The sequence below is a fragment of the Echiichthys vipera genome, assembly GCF_963691815.1.
Source record: "Echiichthys vipera genome assembly, chromosome: 5".
Lineage (NCBI taxonomy): Eukaryota > Metazoa > Chordata > Actinopteri > Perciformes > Trachinidae > Echiichthys > Echiichthys vipera.
Window position 1 is genome coordinate 19,973,351 of NC_139830.1, and position 18,432 is coordinate 19,991,782.

An 18,432-nucleotide genomic window follows, 5' to 3' on the forward strand; every position below is an offset into this window, starting at 1 on the left:
GTGGATACAGTGCTGTTATCTCTGTTTACAGCAGCACCCTCTCACTCTTTGACAAATGGGAGCCGTGGTTGATCCCTACCCTTCACGCCAACACCCGCCCCACTCAGCACTTCAATGCCCAGGCAAAAATAGACTTGACTTTTTAAAGACAAGCTACCTTTTTACTGCAAGACTGCAGACTCTTCTCTCTTCCTCTTTGCTGCATCGATTTTCTGCTAACAAAAAAAAACCTGTCAGTTTTCTACCCCAACTATGGCAGCAATCCCAGGGTCGGGGTATCTATCTATCTAATGCATTTATATACAGTGCTGGTAGAGCGATCCAGCCCGGCCTTCAATATATTTGCCTGACAGTTTGAAGTAACAAGAAACAGTGCTTACAGAACATCTACACATCAAAGTTTGGAAAAATGCTCCATTTCCAAACACTCGTCAGACAGTAGAAGCGAATGTTTTAGTCTGCTGGGCTGTCAGAGGCAGCCATGTGAGCAGCAGGCTGGAGGCTTGAAGACAGACAGCTTAGCAGCTGAAGATTTCACCATGCCTGATTTCCTGAACTTCTCTCATCCCTTGTGATTTCCTCCTTTCAGAATTCCAATTTATCCTCAGCTTTGAAGAAAAAAAGCGGCAGGGATGGAAAAGTTTTATAAGAAATAGATGATTTCTTTGAGGTGGGAGGCTGGTCTATTCCCACAGTGACATCACATTCTTTATTTTAATTCAGCTGAAGGTAGGCTCCCAGGTATTTCATGCATAAATCCCAGTACTGGAAGGTAGCTGGTTTGTTGTTAAGCCACATTTATGGCTAAATATTGTGGTGTTTAATTGGTTAAATTTCAAACATTTTGAGCACATCTAACTCTCTTCTTGGTGAGAGTTAGATGAGAAGATCGATATCGCTCTCATGTCTCTCCTCTGTAGTGGTATTGATCTTGACTTCTAAGTCAGGGCTAAAATAAAAATTCCCAGAATGTCAAAACTATAACTTCAGAAACAGAATTATTTTGCTAATAATCCTTTGGTGAATATCCAGAGCCTGTGTGGTCTTTATGTCTATTTTATATTTCCTGACTGAAGCTCTAAATTGGCCCGTAGGTGCGAAGGTACAGTAAGTGTTAGGGACTGTCTGTCTCTCTGCGAGCGACTGGCAACCTGTCCAGGGTGTTTTCCTATCTTCCGTCCAGTGCTTGGAAAGCTTCCAAGACTGCTGTTCCTTCTGAATAGGAATAGGAATGAACTTCTTCGTCACACCCGGCTTGGACTTTGTGCATCAAAATAGGCTTGTGCATGTGCTTATTTTAATAAATAGTAGTTCAAAGTCTGAGTTCATGGAGCCCTTGCAGAGAAACGAAAAATGGGAGAAGCAAAGATTCTTATAATGTTGCACATAATCCTAACATACAGTCCTCAGAGAAAGAATATTGTATTTTTTGTTTTAATTGCATTAAAAAAGAAACAAAACATTATTGTAAACCATAACTTGGAGGCTACTTTTGTTGCAAACCTGGTACATTGTACTGTAAATTGGCTTCTTGCTGCAAGAAGAAAAAAGGGTTGGAGCCAAGCATTTAACTCCCAATGGCTATAATGGGTCTCTATGGTGACCAGCAAAGCTATGAAGCCGATCATTGCTAGAAAAGACTATGCAGGTGTTTCAAAAAGCAGAAAAAGACACATTTATCCCCTTCTGTCTCCAGGTAGAGCCTCTCTGCACGGGAAGGCCTCCCTACAGATTGACCCAGTGCGCTCCGAGGACCAGGGCTGGTACGAGTGCAGGGTCCTGATGCTGGAGCAACAGTACGACACCTTCCACAACGGCAGCTGGGTGCACCTCACAGTCAATGGTGAGTCACATGTGCCTGCTGTCTGACCTGGAAACATGTGTTTGGGGGTGGGAAAGGAGAAAAAAATAGAAACCTGCGTCACGGCACTTAAAGACCGTGTAAGCAGGTTTTTCCTTTTTGCCGTCATCAGGCAAAAATGCCATAGTAACCTTTCAGCATATTGTAAGTGGTTCGAGAGAAAACCTAACTTCACAGGTTATTTCAGAGAGAGGGTGTTCATATTGGCTGTTCCTGTGGGCTATACAGATCTGCATGTACTTTCCGTCAGATGGGAAAAGCAAGATTCAATGGTGGAAAATCCTGCAGAAAAAGTAGCTGCCTACACTGCAAAGCAACCCACAAGCCTGACAAAAACAGTGTAATAGAAAGAGTGACAAAAAAAGCAATAAAACATGTGGCAATACTGGCGAAGTGAAATTGCTGCTAATAGTTTAGCCTTCTGCTATCCATAGCTAAAGCCAATAGCTGAAATTATACTCCCCTTTTGTTGGACATAGAAACTGAAAGGAGCTATTTTAAAGGGTATATCGGTAGATATTTGTGTGAAAACTCATCTTATACTTGCTGAACTTTTGCTATGGCGGCACATGCCCTAATGGACTCCTTTTCTCTTTGGTATTTTACTCTCATAAATTGCAGCCCTACAAACAGCCCTTCATTCACCCTGGTTCTTGACTCACTGGTCCAGTTATCTGCTGGTGACATATTTTTACTTTTCTTTTTTTTACCAGTCACATTTAAATGAGTGACCACTGGGCACTGTTTGAGATCATCCCTACAGCTCCTTTTCAAAAGGCCCTCGTACAAAAAAGGAATGAGAGGCTGGTTTAAAGAGAATTGATTGCGGCATGTTTAAGGCGGTTCCGGCAGGGATCGTCTGTGATAGTCTGAGAGCTATCAAAGTGATGACCAGGCGGAAAAAAAATCTGCACCTTTGCATTTCCCAGGAATGCCCCAGTGGCTCAGAGAAGCTCATGTGAAGTGTGTCTTCACATTGTTGCAGAGCGCCAGAACGCCTTTTGTGTTTAAATTTTTTTAAGCCCTGTATCTGTTTCACATGACAAATGCTTTTCAGACAGATATTATATTAAGCTGCTGCATATGTTTCACAGCAGATGTAACTGAGTAAATGCGTGATGCAGCAAAGATGCAGTAAAGCAAATGCAGCAAATTCTCATTTTGTAGTATTCCTTACATTTCCTGGCTTTTCTTGCAACTGGTTTACATGAGCATGGGTGAATATTTGCTCAAAAGAATAGTTCAAGCCAAAAGTGGTGGTGTTGTGTCGTAGCTTCATAGGTCTCTAGCTTCAGGGAGCTGTAATCCTTTGTGTTGTTACAGAGAGACTTTGCGAGCAAACTGTCAAACTCATTCACATGTATATTTTTGGCGCTGTGTGAAACTCATGCATATTCGATTCGATCATGCATATGCTTTACAATGGGTGCAATTCTAGTATTTGAATAATGATTACAATGCGCTGTATGCGAGAAATACTGTGTCCATTTATAAAGTCCATTGATTGCATAATCACTTTGGAATGAAAAATGCTGACGTGTATAAATGGTTATTATCAATGCAGAACACAATGTTTTCTTTTGTGTGTATTTGTGTGTTAGTACAGCACACACGCTGCAAATTACTTGATGCACCGTGTTGTGCAGCGCATTACATCAGCATTGACATGAGAGCGCCTCATTGTGTGTTTCTGTATGCGGCTAAATGCGATCTCTGTTTGCCGGTTTGAAGTTTTAGTTAAAGAGTGAATAGGTCTCACTCTGCTGTCACCTGCACACTCTTGTGATGTTTGGAGTTTGGGAACGTCTGTGGGGCGTGTGCGTGTGTATCAATGTCTTGTTGTGTAGGCATACTGCATCTCTGTAGCTTTCCTCATCAGCATTCACTCTTAACTTCAACTGCTCCCTCTCTCTCCGGCTGCTCTACACTCCTGTCAGGCCTTTCAACCGAAACTGAGCTCTTCGGTAGCAGAACTTATAATTTCCCTGAATGTCTCATTATATTGGCATATTAAGTGATTGCGTTTTACATGACCTCATATAGTTATGTCAGTTAGTTCTATCCGTAGTAGAGATGCACTAGACACATGCATGCTTGGGGTGGATTTGACTGGTTTTTCTGGGGCTCATATTTGAATTTAAACACCGACATTCATGGAAACACTAAAAGCATTAGTTGTTCCAGAGTCAATATATCCAAAAGGGGGGATTCATATGAGGACTTTATGCTACTGTTGTCATCTCAATGGGTGTCTGTGAGGGAAGCAGGTGCCATTTTTGTCTGGCCTCCACACAGACACTAAGGGCACCCATTTCCTTTGGCTGTTGGTATTTGCATACACTCCTCCTTTGAGTTCCTGTTTGCTGGCCTTAACTTCCTGCCAAGCGGACAGGGAATTTGTGCCCACTCAGTGGCAGGTGTCAGATGGCAAGGCCTTGTGCCCGAAAAAGACACTAAGGCCTCTCTCTCTCTCTCTCTCTCTCTCTCTCTCTCTCTCTCTCTCTCTCTCTCTCTCTTTCTCTCTCTCTCTCTGCCCTTCCTCCTTGTTCTCTTCTCCTCCCTCTAGTCTTGTCTCTCCTGTCCTTCCCTTCTCTTTCAAGCATCAGCAAGCTTTTCAGGGATGCAAAATACACCAGCGTACCAGTACGTGATTTTTAGTGACATACTGAAACATAACAGACCCTGCCACTGTGTCACTGGGTTAGTGATGGGCTGGCATTTGAGACCCATTTGGTTGACCCAACTGGGGCCCAAATGCCAGCTCATTTGTCCACCAGCTCCATATATCCCCCATGTGTGTCTGTCAGTCACTAATGGGCCCACTGTGGCTACAAATGCAGCCCATGTGAACAGTCATCCTAACGCTCATGTGGGACCAAAAGATGCTGATTTTGACATTTTTTTATTCACATTTGTCCCTAAATTGCACGTCAGCCCAATACACATGTTGGACAGATGGACAAACTCTAAAATCTTAAACCAATGTTTTTATTTATACATCTACCATCCATTCCAAATGATTGGTCAGCGTCCAATGTGTAGTCTTCCATGTCTGTCTGCCAAGTCACGACGATAATTTATGGCTCTATGATCACCAATGACTCAACGATCTCAAAACACAACAGTTTTGTGTAGTCTCATCCTACAATAACTACCTATAAGAGAAAGGTAGGATGTGAGTAACGGCAAAGGAAATGAGCTCCTCTCCTTCTTCTCTTAATGCTCCAAAAAGAAATGCATGATTAACTACTTTCAGTGATGTAGAAGATTGTCAACAGTAAGACTACGGAGGGGTCCCTGGAGAGTCTAACTCCATGCCGTTGAAGTTTACTTGCTTAGCGGAGCACACAGAGACCAACAGCCAGTAGAGAGGAGGCACAGGGGGCGATGTGAGAGGAAGCAGCAAGAGACCTGGGGCCTGTTCTGTAAAGTGAGCTTACCAAATAAGCCAGGTTTATTTTGATAGTCTCACTAATTTTTTGTTGATTCGGTTTTCTAAAGCAAATACAACATAAGCCTGTGAATATTCTCACTTGTCCAGGTCATCGTTACCCTCAAACCAGAGCATTGCTTTGCTTTGAGGGTAACATAGTTCAAGCTCATTTACCATGGCAACGTATTCTGGAAAACTAACCTGGTCCAAGGCATGTCCTTGCAAGTGGAAATATTTCAATATTTCAGTTGAAATATTTCAACTTCAGTGCCGCAAATGATTAAAAAAATGTGTCGTGAAGTGAATTTACTGTATGCGGGTGACTGAGTTGCTTAACGAAAGTTGCACTGACAACACACTGACACAACGCCATGATTTTATGTGACTTTCTGGCGTGCTGCCATATTACGGTATATGGACTTTTTTAACAACTGTTTATAGAAAATCAACTTAAGCAAATAAATTATGCAATGATAACTTAAATGAGGATTAAGAAAAACATTTAGAAGTAGACTTTTACGTTTTAAATTATATGGAATCTGATATCAAACTTCTAAATTACCCCAACAGAATGATAATTATAAATAGCTGAATAAAAAATAAGATTGCAAAATTATATTGAACAGAAATATAGTATATACTGTAGTAGTATCTAAATCTATAGGCCTTTGCCTCTGCCTCTATTTCCCTACAGCAGATGTGTTTAGTTGGTGGCAGTACATGTAGCTGAACAGCACCCCCTGCCACCCAGTCCCTATAAGATGTATGAATTCTTGAATATGTTTCAAAATTGTAAAGGCTTGAAAGCACTGCTCTGTGGCTGCGAACATTGTCACTTTCTCTTTTCCACTGCTGTTTGCTGAAGTGTATTGATTTGTACGACCTTGCGGGCTGCTTAAGAACAGCATGCACACGCAGTTATCTTGACTACTTGAACCCGTCTCAAATGAGTCTGATTCCATGAGCTTGAATTTATCTTTTTGGAACTGATGTAATTCTGACTGATTTTTTAGGCTCATTCAAGTCAGGTTTTGCTTTTCTTAGCATGCTTAATGGAACAAAAACATCCAAGACATAGCCATGGAGCTAACAGGCCTCAACGTCTACCATACAGACAGTAGGCCCGAGTCTATATCGCATCACCGCGTGTGCCCTCATCTCTAATTATATGGAGACCGACAACGTAGTAATCTCTTATACGAGGCTAGCTTGTTAGCATGCTTATTTCAGTGGATATCTCTGCAACACAATACATAGATGGCATTATGTCAAGACTGTTACTTCCTCACATTCTGTTGATAATGTTAGTTAATTTGTGTTTTCAACTAAAAAGCTATCCCTATCTTACACATTGCAGCTCTAACTGCAGAATGTTATAATACAGATTTTGTGGAGTACCTCATGCTGACATTACAAGAGGGAGGAAATTCTCCTCGAGGGCCTTTTTTCTTTTCTCTGCAACAGTTTACAGTAAAATACACGTTACACGTTTTAGGTTCATGATGTGAAATCAATGAAAAAACTGTGTGCTCTACGCAGCAGTATTCTCTTCGGAGAAGAGACAAGAAAAGAGGCCAAGCGAGGGAATAAAATGATGCAGACGTGCTCTTGAGTTAGTGAGAAAATAACTGGCGAAGAGAGAAAACAGACCGAACCATGCGTTTTACAGCAGCATCCAGGCCACCTGCTAATGTGCTGTGTGGTCTACAAAGAAGAAGAGTGGGAGTGCAGGATCTCGAAGCATCTTTTAATGTATATAATTGATTAAAAGTTGTAGTAAGTAGGGCAAGAAACTTTTTTTGTAGAGCAATTCCCAGGTTTGCCAGCCACAATGACAATTCCTCTGTGACGAGCTGTACCTGATGGTGTGAAACAATTCCCAGGTTGACCACCATGTGTTCCACCTATTTCCTGTCAACTGATGCTTAATACCTTAAGAAAAATCTGAATTAGGATTAAAATGAATACCAGCACTTACATTACGGTAGTGGTCAAAGTAGTCATATCCTTTAAGTAAACGCAGGCTACTAATAAAATCTGAAAATCTAATTGTATCCATTAGAGAGGTAAATTAAACAGAACTAACTCAGGCTGTACTAAATGAACAGACAGAACTTTTTAAAGCGAAGGGGTCACACAACTACAAATAAAACAAAACAGGACATCAAGTATAAATATTTACAAATTTAAGCAAATGAAAAGCACTGACAAACCAAAGAAAATAAACAGATTTAAAGAAATTTTAAAAATCCCCCCATGATGTGTCAGGCACTTGGTACATTCTGATTGATCACTTCCTGTATTAAAGAGCTCTGTTTTAGAGGCCCATCTTCAGCAGCAGCAACACCAGCAACTCATAGAAATACAAGCTAGAATGATTTGGGCAAGCTTATTTTAAGACAAACTAAAGTGTACAGTAGCTAACCAAATGTGTGCACTACAAATAGTAATGCATGCCAACAATACTAAATAAACTAGTATAATGTATGAGGTCAACAAACTAAGGAGAAAATATTAAAACTAAACCATAAGGAAAATTAAGGTGAGAGCAGGAGGGTTACAAACATTTAAAGCAGTTGTGTGTCGACAGGTCATCACCTTCAAACAGTTATTTAAATGAGAGGTTAAGAGGGGAAATCTCTTCTTGCTAACAACTCAGACACCTGAAACGTGTCAAGGAGTCCCAACTAGACACTGGTTTTATATAGAAGGTCACAAGCCCACTGCATTTTAAAAGCTTATCATGTTTTTTAATGTAAAATCTTGAACTGTAAAAGTAACTTGTAGGTATGGGCAGTACAATAATTAAGATTGGTCAAATATATCAGTGAGAATCAGTAAAGCATCTTCAGGTAAAAGCACAAACTCATAGTTAAGCAGGTTGATACTGTAACTGTAATGACACATCATGATCCGTTTAATGTAGCCACTGACCGTCAACTACTTGAGCCAGCGATACATAAACATGTCATGCATTCTATCTCCATTAATCTACTGTATCATCTAATGTAATGAGTGCTGGAGAGCGAGAGGGCAGTATGGACAGGCAGATGTCTAAACGTGCTAATTGGGCGATTTGTTTACTCCATGCCAGGTGCTTGTGTGTAGTTTGAAGCATGGCAGCGCTCCCAGCAGCAAGTGGTGACCCACTTGTACAGCAGCTTTTTTTTCTCTTTAACTAAACATTGTTCCACTATTTAAAATCAAAATATTATGTTGAAACACGGAAAGCATCTGGCGGAAGAAAATGTGGTTTATTGGCCCACTGTAGTTGTCGAAGAGCTCCCTTTGTGGCTGTTTGTAAAGCTCAGAACATCAGGTGGAAAATCCGGTGATGCTGCTAAGTGGTTTCCGTAGGTTTAAATGACAACACGGAGGGATGATTGTCACCGTCAATGGTCCCTGTCCCCTTGAGTGTCGAGCTGTTTCAGAAAGCTGTGGCATCACCTGCTATCTGAGCAACATCTGGGGGCCATGGATGTGAGAAGAGAGGTGAATACTGCTGGTCAGCTTGGCTGCCACTTTGTCTCAATGACCAACAACGGTACAACAACAAACAAAATCCCCTTTGGCCCAAAGAGCGTTTTCTCTCAGACTACTATTGTATAAAATCTGCCACATGCTAACAGGCTCGCAATGACAATGTTTATCAGGTAATGTTTACCATGTCCATTATCTTGGGTTAGCGTGTTAGCATGCTGAGGCTGATGGGAAAGTCATTTTTGCAGGCATTAACAATAATGTTACAAATCTCCAAAGACATTAGGATTCATCCTTTGGGGATCACGGATATCTGTACAAAGTTTTATGGCAATCCATTCAATAGTTGTTGAGATTTTCCAGTTTGGATCATCGCCGGAGCTGCTAAAATCTACATAAAGCTGCACAGAAATAAAGAGCTCAATAGAAAGAAACATTTTCTCAACCTGGTCACCAGATGGGACATTTTAATGCAGTTTTGTAATTGTTTTAAATGTTTAAATGTTAGAACTAATGATTCCTGTTTTCATTTTCTCCAAAGCCCCACCTTCATTTACAGCAACGCCGCCACAGTATGTGGAGGCGAAGGAAGGTGGAAGCACTATGCTTAGCTGCTCTGCCCAGGGAAATCCAAAACCAACGATCAGCTGGCTGAGGGAGGGCGAGGAGATTGCAACCAACGCAAAATATTCGGTAAGAATGGTGATGAATAAAGGGCATAATTCTGATTAATGATTGTGTACAAATATAGATGCAGAGACAGATGGTGTCATCCATTCCATCTGTGGTGGATGTTGGACTGTGTCTCACTAAGTCTAATATCAGCTTTTTATGATGTTCTACAAATAAATCATTGTTTTGTTATAAAACCTTAAAACGTACCTTAAAACTTAAAAGAATGCTGTGCTGAGGCTTTAGTTGATGATATGTTGCAGTTCAAAAAATAATAAAACACAGTTTATTAAAAGGTAAGAAGACATTCTCAATTGGAGCATTCATTTTGTTTTTTACATGTATTTCTATGTTTTTTGTTGACAACAAGTGAAATGTAACAGACCTTTGATTAATGATGACAGTGACTGATCGCGTGTCAGGCTCTTCCTGCTTCTCTGTAAAACTAAACCTTGAATCACTTCAAGAATATTAAGACTGACAGTGCACCTCACAAATCCGAGAACCTCTGTTCTGGTGATGCAGGATTTTTACTCCTGTGGATAAACTACCAAAAGTAAAAAGACTGTCATGACAAGGTATTTCTGGCACAGCCTCAGTGTGGTTTGATGTGGTTTTTCTCAAGCTACATAAACCATCAACAATAAAACATCAGGTGGGGGATTGTGGCATTAGTCACACAGAATCAAAGACATTTAACACTGTTTCATTTTAATGCAGATGAGTCAGAAACACCAAAAGCTTCCGCAGACTATGCATCACAGGATGTTTTTCCATCTGGCAATTGAAACTTTTTCTAAAGTGGAGAAGCCCTTGTTCTCTTGCTCTCACTTTACAACCGCAAGTGCTCTCTCCACCTACATGTGTAGCTGGAGAGAGTACTTGAATGCAACAAGTTCACATGAGTACCTGGCGATTGTTGTCGTAGCAAAAGTAGGTATTGGAGGTGGGGGAGGGAAGGTCAAGGTAAACAGAAAATGAATGGTCCAGTATCATGCTCATTTTGAAGGTACTTGAATTTCTACTAGAAGGTGTTTACTTGTTTCCATGTTCAAAAAACTCATTATTTTTCGCTACTTTTTAGCATCTGTCTCTCTAAGCCGCCTCCTGATAAAGCCCAATCTGCTCTGATGGGTCAGTGTCTTCCACATCTGCACTCTTGGCGTCTCTGCACCGTTATCGCAGCCGGAGAAAGCACTGTAGCAGCATTTTCTACCTATACGTATATGTTGTGACATCACAACCATACAAAAGTCCTGGCAGCTCGTTCAAAGACACGGTTTCTGAATACAGGCTGTTTGCATTTCTCTGCGAATTGAACTATTTTAATACTTCACAGTATTTATATAGCACCTCAACGTGCTTTATAATTTAAAAAAGACCTTTAGATCACAGCAGCAAAAGGTGATATTTTAATATGTATAACAAGTACAAGAGCATTGAAGGGACTTTTTCATACTGCTTGTAATTGTTTTTGGAAATTGATTTTTGAAAGGTGGATGCATCCTACCTAGTTCTGCATGCCCTCACATTCTCATGTCACTGATATTGCAGTCTGTTCATATTAACTCTGTATAGCTGTGTGATACATAAAGTGACAGGCACATAAAAGAGTGTCTATAAATGGCCTCTTCTTCTTTTCTCTGCCATTTTTCCCTTTTTCTCTCCCTCCAGTCGCCTCTTTCTAAAACCATCCCCTCAGTAAATGATTAGACAACATTCTGATGCATTATTAATCTCCTCCTGCATCAATATTACATTAGTCCTAATATGAACGTTGCACTAAAAATGAAAATCGCTAGTGAGAGCTAAATGCCATACTTCACTGGCTTCCCTGTTATATACTGTTAAAAGTAGAACATTTACCAGCTGTCGTCATCCATTTGGCTGCTCAGAGTGTATGTTTGAGTAAAAACTGTGGAAAGCTCCTTCTTGTGGTGAGAAGAGAGTTTATGTGCGAGGGTAAATTTGCTCACCCACATGATCAGATCCATGGAGATGCCTTGGAGAAAGGCAGGAATGTAACAGACAAGGTTAGTTAGGAGGAGGAGGAGGAGGAGGACTCATCCTGCTCCTTACTTTATTACTTCATTTATTTTCACAGACCAAAAAAACAGCCATAAAAGAAAAGTGCTAAACAAAACAGTTGTGCAGGAGAGGATGGAAACCATGGTGCGATTATAAGGGTTGTCCCCGAAGTGCACTCAAGCAAGCCGGAAAACAACAGCAACCTCCTGCTGTTGTCAGAAGCCAATGTCAGTCCTTCTGGATCTGTCACCGAAGTGTGACACAAATTGAGATTCTGCCTTCATCTCTTGCTTCATCTTATCTGCTGCTTCTTTTTTCTTTTATCCCCATTTCCCCCTCATCCCCTCCTCCTCTTTTTCTTTAATCTTATCCCCCTCACCTTGGATTGAGTTCAGCTGAAAGTACTGGAGTGCACTGATGACCATTACATATCATCAGCTCCTGTTCTATCTCACACAGGCTCTGCTCTCTACTTGACTCTACGGGTAATATTTTCCTCTATTAAACAGCCCGTATTCATCCGCTAAAATTTGCATAAACGTAGCCAACTTGAATATGTGCAAACCTCACAGTATATGAGGCAGTACACACCACTATCTTTTTCTCTTCAAACAGCGATTTTCCCAATGACTGCTTTCTCCAAGGATGGAGTCGTCGCTTCAGGAACCTCGACGGGGGGAAACAGTTCCCCTTAGGTTGTACAAGCTATTCAGGCTGCAAGAGCGGGATCCACCACTGCCTGTTACACGGCAAAGTGGTTAGGGTTACAACACTGGTGTCGTGTGCAGTTGGTTCTGTTCTCTCCTAATTGAGATGTTTTATTGATAGAGGGATGTCTCAACCCACTATTAAGGTGTATGCAGCAGCCATCTTTTCTGGCCACGAGGGTTCTGGCGCACACCGGTCTTTGGCCATCCTCTCGGAGAGAGGTTCCTGCAAGTGGTCAGTGATGTGTGCCTCCTCCCCTCAATGGGAACTACCGTTGGTCCTCGAGGCCTCTGTGAAGGATCCCTTCGAGCCTCTGGAGCGCTCCTCTCTGAACGTGATTCAGGTCTGCTTTGCTGCTTGGATTGACTTTGATTAAGAGAGTTTGTGAACTAACCGCCCTGTCGGTGCAGCCCAGTTGCTTGCTGCTTTATGGTGACTGCAGCGGGGCTACTCTCTTACCAAAAAACAAAAAAACTTAAGGAGTTTTTTTAAGTCTAGGGTTATACAGCTGGATGCACCTAGTATGCCCAGTTTGTGCGTCAGCATGCTATGTTGCAGAACAGCCCCCAACAGACGTACAGAACACTTTGTATGTTTTGTGGATGGTGTCGTTAGCAAACCCCTGTCTAAGAAACAGCTTGCAGGATGGCTTTGTGAGTGTATCTCCCACGCCTATAGGCAGGTTGCCTGTCTTTTGACCCCTGCAAGGTTGGACAGTGGCTCCACCCAGTTTTAGTTGCATAATAGGAGGGTTGGCTCGTGCCCCCTACTTCTCCACTGAGGTTATAAAGTGGTAGGTGGGCTGCTGCATTTGGCTTTTATCTTGTCAGGGCCGGTGTGGTTGGGTCGATGTTATGTCGTGACAGGGCATTCATTCATAAGGCCTGTGTGAGATAAAACAAAGGTTACAATGGTGTTACCCTAGTTCTATTAAAAAAGGCAGAGCCCTCTACCTAGGGGCCTGGTCGCTCCTATGCTGCTCACTGAAGAAGGTGTAAGATAGCAAGATAGATAGATATAAGATCGACAGTAGTGTGTACTGCCTGTATACTTAATGATACATATTCAGGTAAGCACGTCCTGATTGGGCAGCTACGTTTATGCAGATTTCCGCGAGTGAATGCATGCTGTTATTGAAGAAGAATATTACCCAAAAAGTCCAGTAGAGGGCTCCGCCTGTGCTAATAGAACTATTGTTACAGTAGTATAAACTTGGTTAAGTTTACTGTGGCAGTCTGCAACAATCGATGCTGAATGTGCTTTCTGTACTGTGGGAGTTTAATGACTTGATTTGGAAGTATAACTGTGGGTTCAGACAGAATGTGAAGCCAGTTACGTTCAGTAAATACATTCAAGCCTGATGCTCCTTTGTCAGTCATTGTCTTAAACGCACCCAGGCTGTAAACTAGCAGTCGTCACTCGCCAAATGCGACTAAAATACTCCCCTGGCGACTTAATTTTGGAGGGCCACATGCCACGTTTAGCTAGAGAAAATTAAACATGAACTTGGTAGATTAATCTGGTTTCCATGCTAGGGTTTACCATCAATGAGCAAAAATTGAGAGGTAAAAAAACACAAGTTTATGCAGTATCCACAAAAACTGTCAACAACAAAGAAACACCGTGGTTATCAGGACGTTTAGTCTTTATGTGGAAAGATCATTTTTGTCCTTTTTGGGATCTCTGGCCTCAAGGATTAGAAAAACAAACATTAGCAAAGTACAAAGTACTTGGCACATCAATATTATTGTTTATTGGTGAAAGGGCAAGGTGCTTATTTATATAATGTTCGATAATGAGTGAGCTACTTGTTAGTTTGTTAGCAACAAAACTTTTGTTCGCATCCAGTGGGGCGAACATTTGCTTTGTATCCATCTGAACTAGAGCTGAGATCTGGCCCAGAAAATAAAGCCCGACCCTACCCGAACCCGTGTATGTTCGGTCCGACACATTAACAGTAATTATGAGCCTGAGCCTGATTTTAACCCAACAATTTTTTAAATAAATGGGCTGTTATATCTGACGTTCTCAAATTCAGAGTTGTTTGAACTACAGAATGGAATTATTCAGAATGGAACTGATCACAAAAGGATCTGAATGAAGAAACGTGGACGGCACTTAGTGCACTGGACAAAGCCGACACATATGTTGTCACTGCCCACGACTTTTTTGAAATGGTTCCATACCTCAGACTTTCCTCCAGACTTGATAAAAGTTAATTCTCCTGTTTATATTTTATCCTTTACATCTCCAAGCTCCATGTTGCACTTTAGCTGCACAGCACATCAGCAGCCCCGTTGTGATGCGGGCGAGTGGACGCTGCAACATATGGCGTCTTTTTTTTTAACTTTGTCTCTTCCACATTCGTTACCTAGACCTACTCTGCTATATATATATAGGCCTATAATATTTCTGTTTATGACATAGCTTTCTCTTCAGATTAGGCCAATAAAGCAATGATTTAAAAAACAAAACAAAAAAAAAAACACAAGAGCTCGATCAAAGGCCTGAGGATACTGGTGGGAAATATAGGCCTAATCCGGCCCGTGGGTCAGGTCGGGTCAGGGTCGGGCTCGGGCAGAGAGTCTGAATCTGACCTGAACACACCTTTTACATATTACATTTACAGCTCTACATGTATGGGTCCCATTAAAGAGTGATATAAAACACATTTATTTTTAAGGCATGACAAAAACGTCAAATGAAAGCAGCTCGGTTTAAGTTACTGGTATGTGAAGGAATATGCCAGTTCATCCAGGCAATAGCCACTGCAAGCATGTACTGTACTTAAAATAAGGACTATTTTAATCCTTTTCAGCTTTTTTTGCTCAATACAAACTGCTTTCCAGGCCTCAAGCAGATGCTTCACAGCACATCAGTGTTTAGTTTGCACTCACAGCTCTCGTCACGCCACACGTGTCGTACGTTACACAGTAGTGATGCACAAAGTGTTATCTTGTGATGACGATGATATAGTTTGCCAGCAGACTGACGGAAGTTAAATGTTGCTTGTGTTGATCGACTAGAAGCCTCTCTCGGCTATAAAACATTTGAAAGACGGATGAATAGGAATAATTCTGCAGGCATAGCAGATTCCCCCTCAGCTGCATGAATGAACAGACTACAGCTGTGTGTGACTTGAATGGACAGAGCCTCTCGCAACCTGTTGCATAATTTATGAGGGTTTTTCTATTAGGTTTGGTTAATGTGTTTCTTCACCACTTATTGGTTCTCATCAGTGGCTACACACAGGGACACGCAGCAACATGGAGTTAGACGTTTCCAAGGGTACAACATGCAGGAATAAGACCTGGAGTTAATTAAAGCGTGACACATTCATGACTTTGAAGTGTTTGATGTGTTTTCTTTAGAGACCCACCACAAATGTAAGAGGGCACGTGTTGTATAGTTGTGGAATGTAATTAAGTACATTTACTAAGGTACTGCACTAAAGTACACATTTGAGGTAATTGTACTGATGTATATCCCCTAACTTCAACTCCACTACATTACAAGGGGAAATATTGCACTTTTTGCACCACTTCAATTAAGATGTAACACACATAGTTTATAAAAATCTGATTTTTGGATTAGAGTACAAATGATTTGTCAATAAATCAATTAGTCAATCACCCAAAAAAATGTATAATGATGCAACTACTTGATAAATGTGCGGAATGTGATTAGTTAAAAAGCAGCTTCACCTGAACCCGCACATTAATGCATCAGTAAGAATAATCTATGATAAACTGTATAATTACCTATACAATATAACTCTCAAATGGGCTATTTTATTTTATTTTTTTTTATATTTTTAAGTACATTTGACTTTGATTCCTAAGTATTTTTACAAAGTAATATTTTCATAGTGCTTTTACTTGCAATGGAACATTTTTACTATGGTATTAGTATTTCTTCTCAAACCTGTGGGACGCGGTTTATGTTTGGTGATGTTGGGGGGAAAAAAACATAATTTTTTTCATCATATTTGATTCAAGTGTTCTGAGAGAACTAGACTTCTGCACCTCCTCTTGGCTCCGTTTTCAGGCTTTAGAAAATCTAGCCTGACACAGGAGACTTTGGTCAATCCCAGATAATTTCAGTGAGAGAGAGAGAGCGTTCCTATTGGCTCAGGACAGAAAGGGGAGAGGGAGAGCTGCAGGAAGACGTCTCACTCTGCTTCCAATTCTGTCTTTTTACCTACTGCAGCTTTAAGTAAAATATCTGAATTACGGCTGCAACTAAGGGTCATTTTCATTATACCCTGGATAAATCTGTCTGTTATTTTCTTTATTTGTTTATAGCCTAGGAAATGTCAGATAAAAGTGAAAAATGCTCATTGCACAAGGTGACCTCTTCATATAGCTTATAATGCGCAACCAAAAAAACTCAAAAAAGGGCTGTGTCAGAGGCTGGATGTTTATCTGTTTGTCCTGCGTGTAACCACAGGTACATGATGGCAGTCTAACCATCCTTGGCATCACTAGAGATGACAGAGGGGCGTACACATGCCGAGCCTACAGTGACCAGGGAGAGGTGCTCCACACTACCCGTCTGCTTGTTCAAGGTACTGTACCCACACATGAATCACTCTCTACCAAGGCGCTACATAAGACTTTATTAATACCGTAAGTGTTGCTGACAAATGTATTTGCAGCAGATTTTGAAATGGTAAAAAAAGCATTTTTCTTTCTACCTGAGGCCAAATATTACATTTGCATCACTAAAGTAGTTTTATTATTTATACATGAAGGCATTTACTGTAGCAGCATTAACAACTAAAGCCATGCAACTCTCGGGTGCACCGATGTATGTAACATACCTTCTGAGTCTGTATCAGTCAGTCAATACCTCAGTCTGGGGCATTTGTGTGTATGCGTGTGTGTATGCGTGTGTGTGTGTGTGTGTGTATGTGTGTGTGTGTGTGTGCTCTCTTGTGCACAGCCATGTGTGTACAACAGGATCTGTCTGTGAGCGCGTCACTGTCTGTCTCCGGTCCATTAACTAGGCTCTCTGCTAGACACAGATCAGATAGATGATTGTGATACCAGCCTCCAGTGCACTAGCTCTCCCTCTCTCTCTCTCTCTCTCTCTCTCTCTCTCTGTCTCTCTCTCTCTCTCTCCCTCTCTCTCTCTCTCTCCCTCTCTCTCTCTCTCTCTCTCTCTCTCTCTCTCTCTCTCTCTCTCTCTCTCTCTCTCTCTCTCTCTCTCTCTCTCTCTCTCTCTCTCTCTCTCTCTCTCTCAGCCTCCTGATACAGCAGGGAGTAAACAGTGTGTATTTAACAAGCAACTGAGCATCTTGCTTTTATGGTAGAGTTAGCGCAAGGTCTATTTTAATGCTTCTGTTGGTGCAAACAGAGCAGAGGAATTACTCTCCTCTTTGTTCCGACTATAGCAAATGCATGTGCACACTCACTGCAGACACACATTAAAAAATTATTGCGTCGTAACCCGGTGGATAGTGTAACCAGTGGTGCATGTGATGCAACTGCATTAAGTCTGCAGGCATCCAGTGGATCCCACTAATACTACAATACCCATTTTTTCTACCACAACACGCTGCAGCAGTGGTGGCTCAATTCCAGACTTCTTGCTTTTCACGCGCGAGACCTCCATCACATCAAAACCGGACAATTCTACCTGTACGGTCAGCTTCTGCACACAGGAACACCTGACAATGTAAAGCAGACTGTACAAGAGCTGTGCAATTATATATGTTATATATGTTGTTGAGATATTTTCAGGGCTAGTGTGATAAATTATATGATGCATTTGTAAGCTGTCTTCACATAATATTTCTTGATGTAATTAATGACAAGGAAACCCTTATTGTACACAGTACTACAGCCTCTCGAGAAAACATTTCTGAGATTAAAGTCAAATTATTACCAGAAAAAACGTATAATATTTCTTAATTAAGTTGTAGTTTTAGGAGGGAGAAAAAGAATATTGTTTTAAGAATAAAGTTGTACCATTATGAGAGAAAAGGAGTTGTTATTTTATGAGAAAAAAGGTGTTGTAGAGAACCAAATGACAAATATTACGATTGGATTATGATAGACACTTATCAAATAAGCCATCAAGACAATTTTTTTTCATATGACAACTATTAACGGGGGCTACACGGTGGTGTAGTGGTTAGCACTGTCGCCTCACAGCAAGAAGGTTCCAGGTTTGCATCCCGGCCTGGGCCTTTCTGTGTGGAGTTTGCATGTCCTCCCCGTGTCTGCGTGGGTTTTCTCCGGGTACT

At 41.2% G+C, this 18,432-nt stretch overlaps 1 protein-coding gene across 1 annotated transcript in view; it reads left to right on the forward strand.

Annotated features, from left to right (window-relative positions):
- The window catches only part of igsf9ba (immunoglobulin superfamily, member 9Ba), a gene marked incomplete at both ends in the record, with an annotated part of 68,427 nt that overhangs the window by 24,750 nt on the left and 25,245 nt on the right, over nucleotides 1-18,432 (forward strand). Inside the window, 3 exons of the mRNA XM_083913467.1 lie at nucleotides 1,697-1,843; nucleotides 9,316-9,467; nucleotides 16,632-16,749. Coding sequence (XP_083769593.1) covers nucleotides 1,697-1,843; nucleotides 9,316-9,467; nucleotides 16,632-16,749 — 417 coding nt within the window. The remainder of the gene's footprint in view (nucleotides 1-1,696; nucleotides 1,844-9,315; nucleotides 9,468-16,631; nucleotides 16,750-18,432) is intronic.